The sequence below is a fragment of the Vicia villosa genome, linkage group LG2 (genome assembly GCF_029867415.1).
Source record: "Vicia villosa cultivar HV-30 ecotype Madison, WI linkage group LG2, Vvil1.0, whole genome shotgun sequence".
Lineage (NCBI taxonomy): Eukaryota > Viridiplantae > Streptophyta > Magnoliopsida > Fabales > Fabaceae > Vicia > Vicia villosa.
Window position 1 is genome coordinate 116,218,484 of NC_081181.1, and position 22,818 is coordinate 116,241,301.

Here is a 22,818-nt window from a genome sequence, read left to right on the forward strand (position 1 = left end):
ACAAAATTTTTTAATGTATCCACATAAAATCTTAAGACAATGAGGATATGAATCACCTATCTTATAAATCCAACATTTCTTATATTCATAGTCGATATGGAACTTTAAAACTTTCACACTTAAAACTGAACATTCTAACATTTTTCAATCACTCTAAAGTCATTAAAATCTTCTATTAGCTACATTTAAAATTGAATATTCTATTTTTCAATCACTCTAAAGTCATTAAAATATTCTATTAGCTACCTAACTATTTACAATTACCTTAGGCATGATTAATTAATTTTATGAACGAAAACCAGGATTTCGTTACACAGGATTAAACAGAAAATGAATTTTCTCACATAGAATTAAACAGTAAATAGTCATTATGAATATATTTTGGGGGTTACAAACAACTTCATCACTAACAAGATCAATGCGAATAATGGCATTAACGAGGGTGATACAGGTTGTCACGTTCTTACATTTGTTAGTAACTAGATCGCCGACGGGTAAGCATGGGTACATTAGAAATAAAATTAATATTTTTTATACTAGTTGGTATTTAATTTTTTATATTTACTTGTTAATGTAGATATATATTTAATTTTTTATATTTACATTAGAAATATATATTTACTTATTAATGTAACTTTTTAGATTTTTTTATTAATTTATTTAATAAATAAATAAAAATATTATATTATTTATAAGTAGTAAAATTCTTATTGATTTAAACTGTATAAAATTTACGAACCTATATAATTAATATAATTTTGATGTTTAGTGCGTAGTTAAGTGATTTAACTCTATAATTTTTCTTACCAAAAAAAAAAACTCTATAATTTTAAAAATATATCGTTTTTAAATCATTAAAAGAGACATTTTAGCAACTTTTTAAAATATATAAACGTTAAAATAATTTTAAGTAGTTTTTATTATATTCAATAAGTTTTAAGAAACATATAATTTTTAATTATATATAATTTCTAATAATAACCCATTTATATTATAATATTTGTCAGTACTCACGTATCAAATAATACATATAATTTTTTAAGTTAAGAATAAAGTTATTCCACTATATGTTCATCATTTTATATACTTATAATTTTTTTAATATTTTATTCCATTGATTTAGATATATTTTTTTTGAGAATTTTTTTTCAATTTCATTTTTTATATATTCTCAGCTAATATTAATTTTTGACTGTTCAAATATTTTAATAATATTTGATGTTATAAAATTTAATGATTGTGCAAAAAACACCCATTAATAATAATAAAATAATAATAATTATAATTATAATAAAATATAATAGTAACGGAAAGTTACAAACATTAATATAGTATTGAAGAGTCAATAAATTTCATTTATAAATTAAATTGAATGACATCAATCGATTAACTATTTGCTTATCATATAAAACTAAAGTTTAATGTTTAAGTCATAACATCTATTTAAAAGGGAAAATAACAAAATTAAATATAATTTTAAAAAGTTTTTTATAGTGATATAAGTAATAGTAAAAATATTAGGATTGTAATATATTACTTGATTAGTATAAAAAATATATATATACATTCATATTCAAATTTTAGAGATAAAGTTTTCTTATATGCCTAACTATTTTTTATTTTTATATTAAAAGGTCGTACAAATTAAACAATGCTTTAAGATAATTTATAGTCTATTTGAGTTTTTTTTTTGTAAATAGTGAAATATAATACATTTACTTTTACAAAATTCATTTACACGAATAAAATCAATACTGCAATAACAATTCTATATATAATAAGAACAATAAAAGTTATAAATGTGTATTTTAACAATTGATAATTTAATAAATAAGATATCCACGTACTTCCATCAATAGTTAGATTTTTCAAATTTTAAATTCTATCTTATAATTAATTGTGGCCCTAATATGATATAATTACAATGAGGAACGAAAAGAAACACAGAAAAATAAAATCCTTTAAATTTCATACCTTTTCTATTATTTTAATTCATTATAGCAAAGAGAAATTAAACAGAAATAATTTAGTAGCCAAATCAACTGTTAGACTTTGTCAATGCCAAATTACATCTTTAATCAAATGTTATTCAAACTTAGAAATAAAAAAATGAAATAGTAATGGTTCAAATCACATATATGATATAATAAGAATGAAGAATAGAAAGTGAGAAAAAAGAACGAAAAATCTTCAAAATTAAATACTTTTCTTATTCTTCCTTTAACTATAGCAAGAAAAAGTAAACTCCTATAACTATATCAAGAAGAAATAAATTTAACATATAAAATAAAAAAACTTAGAATGAAGATCTTATATATGATTTTTTTTATTAAATGAATAAATATATTAAAAATCTTGAAAATAGAATGATGAAAATAAGTATATAAAAAAGATTGTTATATATTATCAATATATTAATATAAATTAACTTTATAATTTATAAATAATATTTATAATATTTATTTAAATATATATAATTTAAATAGGAGGTGAGTAGAAAGTTTTTTTTACAACACCTTTAATGTATTTAGATGGATAAAATAACTGAAAAATTAATGAATAGAAGGTTATAGAATATAAAAAAATGATAATAAATTTATAATAATTCAAATCATACATTATAACGATTAGAATTAAAGTTAAAATTTAAGATTATGGAATATTAAAAATGGTTATAAATTTATAATAATTCAAACCAACGTACAATTAATGAGTTGATATTTTTGTTTATTTTCTTACAAAAACGGAAAAAAGTCATTATTAGTTAATTGTTATTGCGTTTAATGTGTTTTATTAGTGTCATTAATACTACTACTAATAATAATACAATAAATAATTAATAAATTGAAAATAGTAATTAAAATAGTTATTTTTTATATGCAAAGTTATTAGTTAGTAGGATGATTATCAAAAAATAATAATTTAATAATTAAAGAGATAGAGGAATAAAGAAATTAGTTAGTGAAATAATTATCAAAGAAATAATAATAATTTAATAATTAAGAGATAATTTAATAATTGATATAGTGGAGTTTTAGTGGGTTTCAGAACCATATTTTGTTTATAATTTAATTATTAATTATGAGAATAAAAATAGTTTCTATTATTTATGCTTATAAACTTTAAACTATCATATCAAATAATTTTTATTTTTATAATATTTTATCTACTTTTCTCTATCACATAATTTTTATTTTCGTAAAAATATTTTTATTTTATATTATTAAATTATTAAAATGAAATGCTTATGAACATTAGACTATTCTATTACTTTATCTTTAGTTCCATTTTTAAATTATTATTTTTATAAAATTTTAACTACTTCAATTCTTTAACATATATTTTTTAATTTGGATTTTTTTTTTTAGTAATTATCAACATGATTTGGGAAACTTTAAATGTTAGATATAAAAATCATTTTGATATATATAAAATATAAAATAATATAGTAATTATATTGTTTATAAAAAAAACTAATGTCACTTTTTATTAAAAATTATTCGTAAAGAATTAATGTTTAAAAAATGAAGAGATATATTTTTTAGTTTAGGAGATTTTTTAAATAATTATTAAATTTATATATTTTGGAATGCTTTGAGAGAATGACACATCATCTTGAGTGTTTTGAGAGGGTGACACCACCTTGAAGCTAGGATTTTATCCAAGGTTGTCATCATGACAACCTTACATTTATATTAAGTAGATTTATAATCCACGTTCCTGACGGTGCTGCTTGTTGTAATGTTCATGTTTTGTTTCTTTATTGATTATGCTATACAATAATTTATAATTATGGAATCTTTAATCATTGTAGTTACAGTAAAATTCATTTCCTTTATAGTGAATGATGTACTTTTAACGATAAAAAATCCAATTGTTACTATGAAAAAATTAATAAGTGTGTACACATAGAATCATGTCTTCTCGAGGTTTGTGAGACAAGCATGGTATGAGGATTAATTATATTATTTCATCTTTACATCTTGTACTTTTTGTTATGTTCTCTAAACATTGTTTATATTTTAGTTTTGTACAAATTCATAGAAACTGATATATTTTATTTGGCCTGCAGTTTGGTTTGTTACTTTGAATTTAGAACAATAAAATTATATTTTCAAGATGAATAGCTTATTAGTAATATTGCATTTAGTGTGACAGTTTTTTTTTTAAAACTAATTTAATTAGATAGTTAGACATGTGGAGTTTGTTTTGAAACTAGGTATGTCACTTTTGGAAATGTTTTCAATATTTGTATGAGTGTGAATAATATGGTGGATTGGAACACTTGCTATACATTTTTACTATTTTACTATTAGAAAATCTCAATGACCTCTTCAAACTTTTAGGTATTTGATGAAATTTCAATTATGCTCTTTGTTTTTGTATATATATATTTAAAAGCACTTTTTTTTAATAAAATTTGGTTATTGTTGGAGGTGCATATACATAAGCATTTTAAATCAGTGAACATTGTGAAAATTTCAAATTAATTTAATTCAGAGATTTTTTTCGTAGGTACATCTACTAAATGATTTAGTGCTAGAATTTTTCATAGATGTACCTACGAAACTATCTCATATAGTTTGAACCAGCATGATCACTTCCCATTGTTGGTTTTCTTCTTCAACAGTCACCTCCACAACCTAAAAACCCTACTTCATCAATATCATTTTTCACTCTAAAACTCCAACTTTTTGGTGCAACATATCAAAGGGAGCAAGAGAAGACAGAATTCCAGGTAAACATTCATCTTTATCTGTTGCATTGTTCACATTATGAATCAAATTTTTGTAAAAAAATGTAACGTTCCTTCCGGAGGTACATATACGAAACGTGTTGAAGATGAACACGATCCAGAGGTACATTTACGAAACACGTCTGTGTTGTTTTTCAGCAATCTTGTGATTTTGTGTTATTTATGTTATTGTTTACAAATAGGTATGATGCACCCCGATAATATCTCAAGAGAATTAGTTCTTTTAGTCGATGTTTCTTCGAATGTTGAAGGGGTAGTCGTAAAGGCGGTTGATGTCGGCGGTGACTTTAATAACAAGCAAGAGTTTGATGATCGTGAAAGCATGCTCATATGGATTAGTAGGAATGCAACTAACCTTGGTTTTGATGTGGAAATAGGAAGATCAAATAATGGTACGGCAAGAAGAAATGCTTTCGTAACAATGTTGTGCGAAAGAAGCGGGAAATACCATCCTCCTCTAAGGAAGTCTAAAAGAGACGACATGAGTAGTAGAAAATGTGAGTGTCCATTTAAAATCTGTTGTTATATGTTGGCTAGCAAGAAGTGGAGATTTAGTTTTATTTATGGTTTGCATAACCATGATTTGTTCTCAAAGTTACAAGGTCATCCTAGTGTATGTCGGCTCAAACCGGAAGAGAAGACATGTTTTAGTGACATGTTCTTGAATCTTATCCAACCAAAAAATATACCTGCCACATTGAAACAGAAGGAACCCGACAACGTATCAAATATAAGTCAAGTGTATAACATTCGGTACCTCAATAATAAGGCGATTAGGGGAGATAGAAGTGAGATGCAACAACTCTTGAAATTGTTGGATGATAACAAATACGTGTCACGGTACAAAACTTGCGACGATAGAGTTACTGTTCGAGATATTTTTTGGACTCATCCGAATTCGATAAAGTTGTTTAACATATTTTCGACAGTGCTCATTCTTGATTCTATGTGCAAAACCAACAAGTATAGACTTCCGTTATTTGAGATGGTCGGTGTTACATCCACCGAGAAGACATGTGTGTTGGTTTTAATTTTTTGGAGTGTGAAAAAGAGGATAATTTTACATGGTCATTAGAGGTGTGTCGGTCACTTTTGAAGTAATAAGTCGAGATGCCTAAGACAATTGTTACGGACCACGACACCGCGTTGATAAACGCGGTGACAAAGGTATTCCCTTCTTCTAATGCATTACTTAGTCGATATCACATAACATGTAATGTGAGAAGTAAGGTTAAACCCTCCGTAGGGACGAAACAAGTAGAGACTGAAGTTGGAAAATTGGTGAAGCCCGATGTGATAGTTGAACAAATAATGGATGCATGGATTCATATTGTAAATTCTTCGACAAAAGAATCATATGTCGATTCTGTCATTCAATTTCGGAAAGTGTGTGAAAAGTATCCTGGTTTAGTGAAATATGTTGAAAGCACCATTCTTGATAAGGTGAAGGAGAAGTTTGTCTATGCGTGGACTGATAATATCCGACACCTTGGTAATACAACCACCAACAGAGTTGAGTCGACACATGCTAGTTCGAAAATTTAGGTTTCGATTTTTCATGAGGTCAAACGATTTTTCACGAGGCCAAACGATAGCGCAAAATGTGGTTGCACTATTTCTAAAACATATGATCTCCCATGTGCTTGTGTTATTGCTAAGAAGATGAAACTAGGTGAGCCAATAAGAATGGACGAAGTTAGCCCTCATCGGAAAATACTTAGTTTTGATGATGATGGTTGCATCGAAGGAGAAAAATCGAATATCTCTATTACTTCCAAATTAGAAGCGTTACAAGAGAGATTTTTGAAGAACGATGACAACATGAAACTCCACATCAAAGAACAGTTGTGGAAAATTGGATATCCTGAAACAACCGACATGAAACCTCCTTCTTAACCAGTTAAGACAAAGGATGCTCCGAAAAAGTGAAGCCTACACCAAATGACAACTCGACTACACGTGCTCCTTCTTATTGTGAGCACGTCGATAAAATTTTTCCCGACTAACCGACTCCTAAATCTAAAAAATCTAAAAAAACGTTCAAACAAAGGAGCTCGCATAAGAAAACCGCCTCCGACGCCTATTCCACCAAAAATTCAATTCATCAAAGAGATGCCTATTCCAACAAAAATTTCATTCATCAAAGAGATGTCGATTTTTATGCACAAGTACATCGAGCGGATCTTCAATGTTGCGGGAGATGGTAATTGTGGTTACCGGGCCGTCTCAGCGTTGATTGGTAATGGAGAGGATAGTCATACACTTGTCTGTCATCAACTTATCCAAGAGTTGAAGATGCATAAAGACTCGTACATGCAGTTATATGGAGAGGAAGTTAAATTTGAAGAGGTGCACAAAGCTCTTGTTCCTTGGTTGGGCACTTACGCACAGGTGTCAAAATGGATGAGATTCTCGAAAATGGGACATCTTATTGCATGCTCATATGATAGGGTGTACATTGATTGCATCATGTGTATTGGATGACTTGCGAAATTGAATCATTTTGTGCAAGTTTACTTGAAACCGGGTTCCCATACCACCTACGTCGCCGGAATGGGCGCTTCATCATACCGAAGATGCTGAGACGTGGCCGAATCTTTTTGGTGATTTGATGCACGAATTCAAAAAATTGAACAACATGGAAAAGAAAAAGTCAAAATTAGAACCAATAATAGATTTAGCCGACAACAGTTCTTTTGATGTATTTTGTACTTTGAAAGTGTAATATACGCACTCTTTAACATTGCAATATAATATTTTTTGTCAATTATAAATTTTAATGGAAGGTTAAGTTTGTGTTTATAAATTCTGCACTACTAATTTTATTCTGTTCTGCTAAAAAAATATACAGGGAAAGTTCCGTAGATGTATCTACGGAAGGCTCTAAATTTGAAAACTATGGGTTTTTTCCGTAGCTACAGCTACAAAAACAAAATATCTAGGTTCTTTTCGTGGATATACCTACGGAAGGTTCTGTGACAGAAAATGGGTGATCCATATTCACCTAGGTTTTCTATAAATTTGGGGTTTCTAATGTTGTATTTCATACAACCACAAAAATGTCTCAATATGAGTACAACGCCTGTTGGTATGTTGCAAGTGTCTCATACTCCGACGACTAAACACTGGGCGGACGTTCAAACTCAACGAGTACACATCGCTCGATGTTATCATTGACGAAATCCACTACCGCCTACCTTATGGTGACAAACGAAAGGTTGTGAAACTCGAGTATCGTTCACATTCATTTGACAACGAAGAGAATGTCGTTTACAGCAACATTGGGCTTAAGAACCGGGAGAATGTTTTGGAGATGTGGCGAACGTATTACGGTTTTGAAGAGAAAATCCCGCTCGAGTTCGTTGCGATGGTGCAAAGAACGATCGAGCAAATCTTAGAAATGTGCAAGCGTCTGTCAGGCTATAAAAAAAATCCAAATCATGTCACCGAAAACATCTTATAGTTTAAATATTACTAATAGTAATAACATATATTATTGCTATTATATGCGTTCACAACTTGGGTGTCAGATTTTAACTGTTCAAGATTTTTTTTATCTTTTTTTATTAAAAAAAATTAAAAAATAAAAATATTTTTGTGTTTAACTGAAAATGTTGTTTTTATTTCAAGTTCAATTTTGATTTTTGAATAGAAAAGTGAGGGTATTTTTAACATTTTGAAAAACTTAAACCCTAGAATGCATGCTATATATAGAAGGCATTAGTGAGAATTTCAGGAAAAAACTACGCAGCCACCTTCCATATGACCTCTCTCTATCACTCTCGTTTTTGCCAACAACTAAATACTACAGATCTGAAAATTAAAGTACCCAATTAAATTTCACTGAGTAATAAGAATTTACCTATTTTTATTGTTACCGACAACAATTCTCCAATTCCAAAATTAACTTTTTTTTACGTGAAGTCCATGTCCTATATTTTTATCGTTACCAACAAAAAAAAAAAAGTTGATTGAATTTATAAATGTCTATTATGGACATTGACCTATATGTCCACTCTCAAATTTCAGATCTAATACCAAACTTTGAAACTATAGGTCATTTTCACACACACTATAAAATGTAGAAAAACCTAATAAAACCGCGTCAAATATACTACAGCTATTTCTAGCTATTGGAAAATTCTACTTATGCCAAATGGGGAGCTACACTTGAAAAACCAGAGCAGAATCTCAAGTACTATTATTATAATGGAATTAATTAAATTGCTAGTTTTTACCATTAAGAATTAATTTCCTTTTATCTTACTAATTAAATTGTTTTGTGCTGGAACTAGGAAAGTTTCTTTTTCTTTTCAATTTAGACAAAACATTTAAAGGAAACCGTCAAAGGTGATTAATTTATTAATCTAGTAAAAGAATCCAGCACCGACTCTATCAGTATTCCAATTATTGTGATTACTTTATTCCTTGCTTTCAGCTATATTCACATCTTGTTAGCTACATGTCCCTTTCTTGTTCCACTTATGTTCATTAAAGAATCAAATCAAAAGGAGAGGGCAAATGCCGGATCTAGGGAAATAAATCTTGATTTGTTTGACATGATGCATCCATGAAATAGTACTAATTAGTACTACTAAGTTAAACAAATTATTTTATCAAAAGAAATTGAACTTATTATTTGATATCTTGGTGACTCACACATATATATCAACAACCACTTGTTCTATAAATAAATTTTATTTAATGAAAGATAATTTAAAACTATATATTTTTCTCGATTAAAAAAATATGGAGATGAGTTGGATAATTTGCACACTAGTATACATTCTAAATTCGTCTCGTTTATATGATTTTGAATTTTATTATTTATTTTTGATAATTTAAATAATAGTGGGATGATCCTCTATGCTTTAATATTTTTATTTGTATCTTATTATTTAAAATGTGTGCTTAATCATTTTACTTTATTATTTATAATGTATTAATATTGATTTGAAGAAAATGGATATTTCTATTAAAAAGATTGATTTTACAACAAGAATTGAGACGAGGCAAGATACCTAAATTATTTGGGATGAGTTTGATATTCAATTCTTCATCTCCATCAGAAATCAGATAAAGGAACAAAGAGAATTATTAAAAATTTGACTTTGAGTATGAAAAAAGTGAAAATCTTCTCGGCTTTATTACTATGCCTAAGGTACTATTTGACCAAATTTTTTGTTGACTTATCTTTTATTTTAAAGGAGAAGTATGACCAAACAATATTTAAAAAAAGTGACTTTTAATAAAAATATAATTTAAGGAGCTTCTACTAAAGGAGTTGAAAGTAACTTTATAATAACTTTTCGAAACATTTTCTTGTGTAATCATATATTTTCGAATCTCAATGAATACAATTTATACTATTAAATTATTATAAATTATTTTTTAATTTTTTATTCCAATATACATTTTCATAATTTGTTTTATATTATTTTATTTTATCTCATTAAAAAAAATTATTAATTCACGTGCCAACATTATCTTCACATATTTTTAAATGTTTATGATCGTACCTGATCAGAAGAATCGTCGTAGGCTGCTCGGACTGGATCTTCTAGGAAGGAGGAGGGGGGGTGTACCTGCAAGGTACTCCAATGCCAAAGTAAGTTGACGAGCAAAGGAGCGCAAGTACTTAGCTAAGAGTGAGTAAGAATTGAATACCTGACCCTCTAGTCAAAGAGGGTATATATAGCCCCCAGCGCTGGGCCATGATCTCGCTATTGGGTTGGATTCCCAAGCCCAACTAGGAGACTGCCAGGTTTCCTGAGCGGAAATATCGGAGGTGCGTGTACGCCCTCTGTCCTGGTTAACCGCTCCGAAGTCCAAGGGAAGACGCGGTCTTTTAGGAGCCACGTGGGATCCGAGTTATTCGGAGGGTTGAATATGAAAGAGCCCTGCGCGGAGCAGGGTCTTCGGCAAGGATGACGTCCGGGGGAGAGTTAACGCCGAGCGAGGTCATCTGTTCCGGGTAGGGTGTTAGTGCCGAGCAAGGCGTGCAGGGAGGAAATGAACTATTCATGGGCCCCTGAGGTTTATTGGGCCGAAAGCGGTGTTGGGCCTAGCCTTGGCCCAGTCCAGAACAGGAGCCCCCCAAGTCGGAGTTTTCTGGTTAAGAAGCTGTGACTTTGCTTCTATGCTCGGACCCCTGTCCTCGTGGTTGCTCGGTGAATCGATCCTCGTTACGCAGACGCGTTCGGAGGAAAATCCAGTGGTGGGCGAAGCGTCGCGCGTGGGATGCACGCGCTGACGTGGCATAGGCAATGATGGCCTAGGGTCTAGGAGGCGGCGCCTGTCAGGAGAGGTGACGCTTCGCCTTCCGAGCCTTTTTCCTATAAAAGGGGGCGAATTCTCTCATTTGGGAGTTTTCCTTTCTCTGTTTATCTGCTCGGCTTCGATCAAGGGTCCCTCGGAGAATAATTTCCCAGCTTGTTCATCATATCAAGGTCGTCGCCTAGCGAAGGATTCTCCTCGGCCATCATCATCATGTCTGCAAGTAAGTTCGTTTAGCCTGTCGTTGCTTTACTATTTCTCATAGGATTTGTGTTTCGCTTTCGAGGTCTTCGCCATCATCATCTTCTCCGGGTTATCTAAGCGATGCCCGGGGGTCAGCGTGGGTTGGCAGGCCGGAGCACGTTGGCGTTAAACTGCTTTAGATAAGCTTTCCCGTTGTCGTGTCATCTGTGAGTCCTCCGCTGACGAGCGTTGTTCCTCGATGGGGGTTTAGCCGGGGGCTCCGCTGCTCCTGCTCTACCCTTTCGCTCGTATCGCGGTGGAAGGGTGGATTTGATTACTGTCGAATTCACTTTTTCCCTTCTGCCTGCAGGTGGATCTGATTCGAGCGCTAGTTCGGAATCTGGCTCGGAATCTGACTCGTGGAGGAGTGGGTCGGACGATTCGACGGCCACTAGCTCCGAGGTCGAGATCATCGAGGATCAAAACGCGTCCTCTCCGGCAGGACCTGACCATGTCGATTCCCCGGGTCCGGATGCCGAGGGAGGGGTTTCCCCCATGCCTTTGTTTAGCTACGAGTGTACGGTTGCGCTCGACTGGATAGCCGACGAAGCCTTGACGGTCGCTTCTCGGTATACTGAGTCTTTGGATGGAGCGTTCAGAGAGATTGAAACCTTGGGGGAGGGTGAAGCGCCGAATTACCAAGTGGTTCGCCCGTCCCAAGACGAGCGCATATGCTCTCGATTTAACGTGGATGGCTTTGCAATGTATGAATACGTGTTCAAGGAACTCGGCTTCCGATTACCCTTCTCCGACTTTCAGAAATCGATGATGGCATTTCTAAATTTGGCGCCGTCCCAGCTGCATCCGAATGCCTTTGCTTTCATGCGAGCGTTCGAGATTGTTTGTAATTATTTAGGGATTGGTGCTACGACCGCATTGTTTGGCCGGTGTTTCCGCGTCCAAAGGCAGGCGGCAAACGGCCGATATAGCTGGGTCTCATTCAGAAACGCCGAGCGAAAACTCTTCGGGATGTACACTGACTCTGTGAAAGGCTTCAAGGATCGGTATTTTATCGTCCAGCCGATCAGCCGACTGGCCTACACGGAGGTATCGGACCTTGTGGTCATGCGCGATGAAGACGGGGAGGTGTTAAGGGGCGAGGATGGACAGGTGGCGAGGGAATTCTGCACAAGGTTCCCGTTTTTCTGGTGGAAGGGTCATTTCTCTTCTCCTCCTAAACATTATGTTTGGGAGGACGGGGACCTGGACGAGCAAGATGCGGAGTCTTATTCGGTCTTGTGTAAGTATGTAGAGAGCTTCACTATGTCCCCGTGGGTGACGAAGGACGGGACTCCCGTATTGGACGAGAACGGTGTGCAGGTCGTGGAGCAGCGGCCCATTAACACTAAGGCTTTGTTGGCTTGTCGGTCTCCCGAGGAGACTCGGGCGTTGTTAGGTCGTGTCCCTTCGCTCTGCTTTTCTTCTTCTGCCCTGTGTTTTTGCTAACTTGTTTTACTTTTCTTTCGCAGATGCTATGCCGGAGAAGGACGAGGCGATCCTGAAGATGGCTCTGGATGCGAAGAAGAATCAAAAGAAGAAGGGTCGGAGTGCTGGTGCCGGGGATCATTCTGCTTCGGCAGGTTCTCCTCGGGTGAACGTAGATGAGCCGTCTCCCAAGAGAGTGCGCCACGAGCTGTCGCATCTGGGTCCCGAGCGGGCCTTTGTATTGCCTCCCTGCTATAAGGATGGAGGCTACTTTGAGACGTTCCCCCTGGCTATCGCTCCGGACGAAGCTCGTCGGATTGGTGACATGGACTCTCCGTCACTTCAGAAGCAGCTGGCGTGCGACGGTGCCGCCGTGATGAGGATCCTGGGAATGGCCCAAGTGTTGGCCAAGGGTGGTTCGGGTTCGGCCGAGGCTCTGAAGAAAGCGGAAGCGGCCAAGAAGGTTGCCGAGGAGAAGATGAAGGTCATGGAGACCGACCGCAAGGAGCTGAAGAAGAAGATCGACGTGGCTCTGAAACAGAGGGACGGGGAGATAGCGGAGTTGAAGAAAAAGCTTGCCGAGTCTGAGCTTAAGTGGGCTTCTTCGGCAGATGAGTCGCCGGATGTGGCTGCTCTGCAATCCAGGGCTGAGTTTGTGGAGAAAGTGGACGGCCTGAAGATAAGCTTGGCTGACATGGCTGAAGTTGGGTTCGAGCGCGCCGTCAATCAGTTGAGGCTTCTGAACCCCGGCCTGAAGGAGGACAACATCGGCCTTTCTTCGAAGATTGTGGACGGTGTGCTGGTGCCCGAGTCTCCTGAGAGTGACGAGTAGATAGGGTGATCCCGGGCCTGCGTGCCTGTATTCTTCGGCCTGCGCGCCACTTTCTCTTTTGTTGGGTAATGCCCGGATTATCTTTGGGGGCCTGCGTGCCCGTCATTTGTTTGTAACTTTGGATATCATCGGCCGATCTGGTCGGCATCTTTAATGTTTTATAGCTTTGTCTGCTTATATTCGTTTATTCGCATCCTTAAAGTACTATCGTTGCCTGCTCGTTTTTGATAACATTTCTGCAGTGCTCGGAAGCCGAGGTGTTTCCTCCATGCTTAGGATATTTTTCGTTTGCATCCGGCTACGCTCGGGTACGCCGGGGAGGTTTTTTATATACTTGTGATATTATCGGTTTTGTGGACTATGCTCGGCCTTGATTGATTGCCCGGGCGTGTTGAGTACGGGCCGGGTGCGCAGAGCAGGTGTGCGTTTTAAGCGAGCGCGAGACCGCGGTTGCGGCCAAGCGTTCGCAGCGTGAACGATCCCATCGCGAGCTGGGGTTCTACCATGCAGGTACTTCCTCGGAGGGTCTAGGTGTAGAATCCGCCGAGGGATCGGTCCGTCCATCTGTCGAGGGGGATCGACCGTTGCTGTCGTGGAATACTCACGTCCGTACCGACGACGTGGATCCGTGCCCGTCTGCTACCTGAGTTTGGGCCAGAGGCCGGGCGTTTTAGCTTATGTTTAACTGTAATAACGTCTGAGTTTTTCAGCATTCCAGGGTCGAGCAAGTTTTTCACCGAGAAGATTCTCGAGGTAGTAGGCGCCGTTCTCGGTTTTGTCGTAAACTCGGTACGGGCCTTCCCAGTTTGGGGCTAGTTTTCCCTCGCGCGAGTCTTTCATGTTTCTGCGGAGCACTAGGGCGCCGATTTCAAATTCGCGCTTTATGACTTTGGCGTTATGGCGAAGAGCTATTTGCTGTTTTAGTTTAGCTTCTCGGAGGGCTGATCCTGCTCGGATCTCTTCTACCATGTCGAGTTCTTCCCTCATGGCCTCGTCGTTAAGTTCTTCCTCGAGGGGGGATTCGGTGCGCCGAGAAGGTTCTCAGATTTCTACGGGAATTACGGCCTCGGTGCCGTAGGTTAATCTGAAAGGAGTCTCGCCTGTGCTCGAATGGGGTGTCGTCCGATACGCCCAAAGTACACTATGTAGTTCTTCGACCCAAGCTTTTTTGGCTTCGCCGAGCCTTCTCTTTAGTCCTCGGAGGATGACTCGGTTGGCTGCCTCGGCCTGCCCGTTCGTCTGAGGGTGCTCGACTGAGGTGAAGTGTTGCTTCGTGCCGAGCTTGGCCACAAACTCTTGGAATTTTTTGTCAGTGAACTGGGTGCCATTGTCGGTGATTATGGCCTGAGGGACCCCGAACCGGGCGAGTATGTTTCGTTTGTAGAAACGGAGCACGTTTTGAGATGTGATCTTGGCAAGGGCCTCGGCCTCTATCCACTTCGTGAAGTAATCGACGGCGACCACGAGATATTTATTTTGGTACGAGCCGACCGGGAACGGTCCGAGGAGGTCCATTCCCCAGGTGGAAAAAGGCCAAGGAGAGGAGAGGGATTTGAGCTCGTTGGGGGGAGCTAGGTGCATGTCGGCATGCCGCTGACATTTGTCGCATTTCTGAACATGCTCTTTGGCGTCCTGCTGCATAGTCGGCCAATAGTAGCCGGCTCTGAGGGCTTTCCTCGCCAGCGACCGGCCGCCGAGATGCTGGCCGTTAATCCCCTCGTGAAGCTCCTGCAGTACTTCCATTGCCTGTGAGTCGTCGATGCATTTAAGAAGGGGAATGGAGAAGCCGCGCCGATAGAGTTTATTTTCGATGACTGTGTACGAGCAGGCTCTCCTTTTAATGGCTGAAGCTTCTTTTGGATCATCGGGGAGCTCGTCGTTCATGAGGTAATTGTATACCGGAGTCATCCAGCAATGGTCGTCTCCGATGGCAAACACTTGTATGGCCTGCGCGTTTTTGCCTACGCTTGGATCGGACAAGATTTCTTGTATCACCGATTTGTTCCCTCCCTTCTTTCTCGTGCTTGCGAGCTTGGATAAGAGGTCGGCCCTCGAGTTGTGTTCCCGAGGGATGTGCGCGACGTCTGCCTTTGCGAATCCTTTCATCTTTTCTTTGACGAGCGATAGATACTCGGCTAGTGTGTCGTTTTTGGCCTGGTAATCGCCGCTAACTTGCGACGCCACCAATTGTGAGTCGGTATAAATCATGACTTCCCGAGCGCCCACGTCCTCGGCAAGGCGTAGGCCCGCTAGGAGGGCTTCGTACTCGGCCTGGTTGTTCGATGTGGTGAAGGAGAGGACTAAGGATACTTCGATGACGAGCCCCTCGTCGTTCTCCAAGATGATACCGGCTCCGCTGCCCGCGTGGCTTGAGGCGCCATCAACATAGATGGTCCACTTATTCTCGGTGGGTGTTGGGGAGTTGGAGATCGTCGTCATCTCGGCCACGAAGTCGGCGAGTGCTTGGGCTTTTAGCGCTTTCCTGCCCTCGTATTGTATGTCGAACTCGGACAGTTCGAGGGACCATCTCAGCATTCTCCCGGCCATGTCTGGTCGGCTGAGAAGCTGTTTGATCGGTTGGTCTGTCCGGACGATAATAGTGTGGGCGAGGAAGTAGTACCTCAGTCTTCTGGCGGCCGTTATTAGGGCCAGCGCGATTTTTTCTATCTGTTGATAGCGGACCTCGGGTCCTTGTAGGGCTTTGCTAGTGAAGTACACTGGCTTCTGCCCGTCTTCCGTTTCTCGGATCAGGGCCGCGCTGGCCGCCTCGCCAGAAACGGCCAAGTAGGGCTAGAGAACCTCGTTGCTGTCTGGTCGGGATAGCACCGGGGGTTTGGAGAGCACTTGTTTGAGGTGGGATAATGCTTGTTCGCATTCCTCGGACCACTCGAAAGCTGCTTCCTTCCGAAGAAGCTTAAAGAATGGAAGTGCATGCTGGGCGGATTTCGCGACGAAGCGGGATAATGCCGTGAGCATTCCGTTTAGTACCTGGATGGATTTTTTGTTGGTGGGGGTAGGGAGGTCTGAGAATGCTCGGCATTTATCAGGGTTGGTCGGAGTCTTCTCGAGATTTGACGATCATGTCGTCCATATACACCTCGAGCGTGTCGCCGATTTCTCCTCGGAAGACCTTGTTCATCATCCGCTGGTAAGTGGCTCCGGCGTTTTTGAGTCCGAAGGGCATTACGTTGTAGTAATAATTGCCCGATTCGGTCATGAAAGCCGTGCATTGCTTGTCGCATTTCGCCATGGGAATCTGGTTGTAACCAGAATAAGCGTCCATGAAGGACAACAGTTTATAGCCGGCCGAGTTGTCGACCAGTCTATCAATATTAGGTAAAGGGTAGGCGTCCTTTGGACATGCCCGGTTAACATCAGTATAATCAACACACATTCTCCATTTTCCATTAGATTTTTTAACAAGTACAACATTTGAGAGCCAAGTTGAATACTTGGCCTCGGAAATAAAATTTGCCTCTAGGAGGTCTTTTACAGCTTTCTCGGCAGCCTCCGCTTTCTCGGGAGACTGCCGATGCCTACGTTGTACTACGGCCTTGGCGGTTGGATTGATGGAGAGGTGGTGACAGGCGACCTCAGGGTCGAGTCCGGGCATCTCTGCGGCGCTCCAGGCGAACAGGTCGACATTGGCTCGAAGGCAGGCTACGAGTTGCTTCCTCGGCAGGTCAGGGATGCCTTTGCCGATCTTCACTGCTCTGTTGGGGTTGTCCCCCAGGGGGATCAGCTCGAAGTCTCCGTCGGGGACAGGCCGGACGGGATGAGGGGCCTTTGATTGTGTCTCTTCCCCGGTCTTCAGTTCTTCTTGCGTAAACCTCGCATCGAGGTCGACTGAGCTGACGTTGGCCGTTGGAACCTGATCTTCCCGAGGATGCTTGTCTTCGGCTCTTGGTTTTTTGTTGGAGCTGGTCGGAGGAGCGATCAGCTCTAGTCCTTTGACGGATGCATCGAAGATCCTTCTCGCAGCTTCAATGTCGGCGTTGATGGTGGCCACTTTCCCTGTCCTCGTGTAGAACTTCATCTTCAGATGGACCGTGGAGGGTACGGCGGTTAGCTCGGCCAGTGTGGGGCGCCCGATGATGCAGTTGTACAATGTCTTGCAGTCGATTACCAAAAAACTGGTTTTGACTTGCCTGGACGCTTCCCCTTCCCCGAAGGTGACAATCAGCTTGACGTAGCCCCATGGTTTGGTGGTGGCTCCGTTAAAACCTTGGAGGTCGGAACCCACATAGGGAGTGAGGTGCGAGTCGTCCAGCTGAAGTGTTTGGAAGAGGTGGGAGTACATAATGTCGACTGAACTGCCTTCATCTACCAGGACCCGTCGAACATCGAAGTTTGCCATTCTGGCTCGGACGAGGAGGGGAATGGTGGCGTTTGGAGCTCCGCCGGGCAGTTCTTCGAGGTAGAAAGTGATTGGCTCTGACTTTCCTCGGAATTTCCGCAGAGTAGGGCCGAGATCGGCATTGGCGCTGAGTAGCTCGTCGAACTTTCTCTTGACTGAACTGACGGTGAGAGAGCCGGGGTCCCCGCCGTTGGAGATGACCATTGCGGTGGGGAAATGTTCCCAGGTGCTGAGGGCGGTCGTCACGCCGACCGAAGGGATGAAGTCTTCCGGTCGGGTTACGGACAGTGCGACTTGAAGCGGTCTGCTGTCTGGTGAGTTCCCCTCGTCAGAGTTTCGAGGGATGCCTCTTCTGGGGGGTTCTCCCTTCTTGGTGTATCTTGCCAGGTGGCCCTCTTTGATCAGGGTCTCTATGGCATCTTTGAGATTTATGCATTCGTCAGTCATATGCCCGTGACTTTTGTGGTACTTGCAGTACTTGGACTTGTCCGTCCCCGGTCTTGTAGGATTTGACTTCGGGGGCCTGATGTTGGATTTCTTGAACTCGGCGTTCTGGCAGTCGGCCAGGATTTTCTCCCGGGAGGTGTTCAAAGGAGTGTAGTCGTTGAAACGCTCTGCTGGTCCTCGCCGTTCTTTGACATCTCGGGACCGGTCGTCCCTTCTTTTGTCTTGTCCTCGGCGTGACCCCGGGTCTTCGAGGTTTGAGCTGCGAGCGGCACCACTGCCCCTCGGGGCTCTGATTGCGGCTGCCTCGCCTTCCTCAAAATCGATGAATGCCTTTGCTTTGCTGAGGAGGTCATTCATCGAGTGCACCTTCTCAATCTTAATAGCCTTCTTGAAGTCACTGCCGGGGAGAAGTCCTCGCTCCAAGATGTACCTCTTCATGTAGTCTTCTGTCTGCACTTGGACGGCCTCCTTGTTGAATCTTTCAAGGTAATCTCGAAGAGGTTCGTTGGGTCCTTGTACTACGGCCTCGAGATTGGCTTCCGATTTCGGTTGTCGTCGGGAGGCTGTGAAGTGGCTCAAGAAGAGTTCTTTGAGCTCGGTCCAAGAATGGATGGAGTTCGAAGGGAGGTTCCTGTACCAATTCATTGCTCCCTTCCTGAGGGTGGTCGGGAAAATGCGGCACTTGATCGAGCCTCTGACGACGTGATAGTCCATGACCGCTTCGATGCTCCGAATATGGTCGTCGGGGTCAGTGGTTCCGTCGTATTGGTCCAATACTGGCGGTTTTTCCATCCCCCGGGGGAGGCGGGCTCTCCGGATACTGGCGGACAAGGGGCTGCGGAAGTCCTCCTCGTCGCTCGGTCCTGGTGAATGGTAGTGCCTGTTTCGTCGGGGATCCTCTTGGTTGTTACCCAACGCAGCTTTGGAGGGGCCCCGACGGCCCTGTTCGGGGGAGGGGCTTCTTTGTTCAGCGGTTTCAGGTTTCTGGTTCTTCCTGTTCTTTCTGTGTGGAGAACGGGAACGAGTCCTCCGGCGGCGATGTCTTCTCGGGGGAGACCTTGAAGAGGACGGGGAACGCCGACGGTATCTTCTCGGCGGTGAGCGCGAGGAGGAATAGGAGCGTGACCTGTAGCGCCTCCGTGGAGAGGGGCGACGTCGCCGCTGTCTTTCCAGTTCGTGAATTCGGTCGTCCTGAATTCTGAGGAGGCTGTTCGTCAATTGTATTTCTTTGAGCAAGCGGACGGTGATGGGGTCAGCATCCTCGGGAATGTTGAGCGGTTCCTCTTCTTCCCCATGACGGGCTCTCCGCCTTTCGGAGGTGTGGGTGAATGAGGAAGCATGTTGCCCGTCTCGGAGGTCGGTCTCATTCACATTCTGGGCATGTTCCGGCACGTTGGTCGTTCTGATCTGCTCGCCGTTCTGAACGTGCCCTTCTGGAGGAACATGGTCAACATTCTGGACCTGTTGTAGGACCTGCAACAGCTGGGTGTCCTGCGTTTCATGCCCGGACCTTTGTCGCCGACGATCCCCCCGACGATGATTAGCTAGCTCGCGGGAGGATTCCTCGATCAGCTCGTGAAGGAGGAAAGGGTCAGCGTTAGGGATGTTGTTGTTGTCAGCCATGACGATTGGAGATGATTAGCTTTGATCTTTGTTCTTTAAAGATGGGGAAGCAAGTTTCCCACAGACGGCGCCACTGATCGTACCTGATCAGAAGAATCGTCGTAGGCTGCTCGGACTGGATCTTCTAGGAAGGAGGAGGGGGGGTGTACCTGCAAGGTACTCCAATGCCAAAGTAAGTTGACGAGCAAAGGAGCGCAAGTACTTAGCTAAGAGTGAGTAAGAATTGAATACCTGACCCTCTAGTCAAAGAGGGTATATATAGCCCCCAGCGCTGGGCCATGATCTCGCTATTGGGTTGGATTCCCAAGCCCAACTAGGAGACTGCCAGGTTTCCTGAGCGGAAATATCGGAGGTGCGTGTACGCCCTCTGTCCTGGTTAACCGCTCCGAAGTCCAAGGGAAGACGCGGTCTTTTAGGAGCCACGTGGGATCCGAGTTATTCGGAGGGTTGAATATGAAAGAGCCCTGCGCGGAGCAGGGTCTTCGGCAAGGATGACGTCCGGGGGAGAGTTAACGCCGAGCGAGGTCATCTGTTCCGGGTAGGGTGTTAGTGCCGAGCAAGGCGTGCAGGGAGGAAATGAACTATTCATGGGCCCCTGAGGTTTATTGGGCCGAAAGCGGTGTTGGGCCTAGCCTTGGCCCAGTCCAGAACAGTTTATAAACAAATATTCATTTGATTTTCTTAACATAATTCACATTTTTTAGTATAATAGTAGTATTTTATTTTAATAATTGTATCCATTTTTAAATAAAATATTTTTACACATATATCTAATATTTTATTATTTTTAAAAGTAAATAAAGTATTTTATACATATCTCTAAGTATTAGACATATCTCATTAGAGTATGAATAAAGTATTTTTAATATTTTTAGTATTCTACACATATCTCTAAATTTTTAGTATTTTATTATTTTAATTTGTATGCATTTATGCAGGTTTTTAAAAATATCCAGTGCCAATTTTTTAATCATTTTTTTTTTTTTGAAAAACCTAATATAAATGCATAGAGATATATTGGCTTTTTAATATATTCGGTATAAAAGCATTGAGATATACCAATTTTTAATATATTTGACGTTTATACTGATTTTAAACATATATGGTTGAAATGCATGTGTTTAATATATCCAACAGTTATAAGGCTGATATCAGATTTTTTTTTCAAACAACTAGTAGGCAATTTTTTAATTGTTTGATTTATCTTGTCTTTAGTGAGACAAAAAAAAGTAAGAGATGGTAGCATCATATATAGATTGAGAGACAAACTTGTTTGGGTTGTTTTAAAGAGCTCTTGCGGAGATGACACATATGATGCTGATGATCATTTATGCATTAAGCGGGTATACTAGCTTCACCTGTTCTCATCGTTGGAGGATTGAAGAGACTCATGGACCTTGTACTTTCCATCATAAGGAAGAGATGTATGCTTTATGCGCGATGATGAAGAGGCACATGTTAATGTGCCAGATCATCTTGAGCCCAAGGTGAATGCGGAGGTGCCTAATCAAGCTGTTATTAGTGACAATCATGATGGTCTCACATATGAGGTTTCCCTATAAGGCCCCCTGAACTTACATTGCTAACAGGGTATGCATATCATTTTACCTTGAGATTATGGCAGAGAGAGGCATAAATATTTTAATTTAAGTTGATTTTATATTTAAGCAGTTAATTGAAAGTAAATGATGGTTTATACTTTAATTGTTATAGTACTGCATCCCATTGAAGGTCCCTCCTACTCACATTCTGAAGTTGAAGAAATTATTGAAAGTACAAATGTCAGAGGAGGTTATGACAATGGTATATGATGCTGTCCTGTTGGCGCTGGTGGATTTTTCGCTCACAATACTTTACGCTCCATTGTTTTCTGCTTTTATTGAGCGATGGCAAAAAAAGGCATCTATTTCTTTAGAGTATTTTTTCTCTATATGTTTAGATTTTTGTACAAGTCTTTACCAAGACCTCTTTACAACCTTCTAACACATACACTTGAAAAAACAAATATACTTTCTCTTTTACAACCACTTATCACCACAACCTTGATGATTGAGTAACATACACAATTTTGTAAATTAATTTGAAGAAATTTTGTTGTTCACTTGAATTTCAAGTTTAACTCTTGAATATTTGATCTTCTCTTTATTTAAATTACAATTCAAACTTATATACTTTGACTTCTCATAATCTATAAAGAAACTTAATAAAATATATGAAAATATGTAAAGTTTCAAAACTTTAAATTGAATGAACACTTTGAAAGAAAGTTTGAATTTGTATAAAAATGATATTATGAAAGAGGTAATGTGTTTTCTGATGTATAAAGCCTTATATACACCCTTAGGAACCTCTATGAATGGATGCACAAGTCTAAAATAGTTCCATGAAGCCTTTCCTTGGTTTACACACATTTTGTTTTATGAAAAATTGAAAATTTTCAAGTTGTAATCGATTACCAAAGAGGGTGTAATCAGTTACCAGTTTTTAACATTCAGAAAATTCAAAATCTTCACACTCATGGCTATGGGAGACTTATGTATCACTACTGAAACATACTATGTACTAGGAGGATGTCGGGGTATACATATTGCATCTCGTTGGATGCACTATTTTTGCAGATAAGTAATGTGTTTACATTGATGTGAGGTAAATAGCCCTATTTTTTATCTTGGATTTCATAGTCTGGAATGGGGTTATTCTTATGTGACACTACTACATTTGAGACGAGACAAATTCTTGGTTATATTAGCCTATTTAAGGTATAAATAATTATAATATTTTATTTGTACGTATTTATTATGTTTAAATTGTATGTTTTAGTCTAGCGTTTGATATATGAGCATTTCTCATCCATTTGTG

General features: G+C 39.8%; 1 protein-coding gene across 1 annotated transcript; it reads left to right on the forward strand.

The window, feature by feature from the left end:
• The first annotated feature begins 427 nt into the window (after window positions 1–427).
• Window positions 428–5,831, forward strand: LOC131649844 (protein FAR1-RELATED SEQUENCE 5-like). The gene is made up of 2 exons (XM_058919597.1): window positions 428–494; window positions 4,939–5,831. The coding sequence occupies exons 1-2, from the start codon at window positions 428–430 to the stop codon at window positions 5,829–5,831; spliced, it is 960 nt and encodes a 319-aa protein (XP_058775580.1).
• The last annotated feature ends 16,987 nt before the right edge of the window (window positions 5,832–22,818 follow it).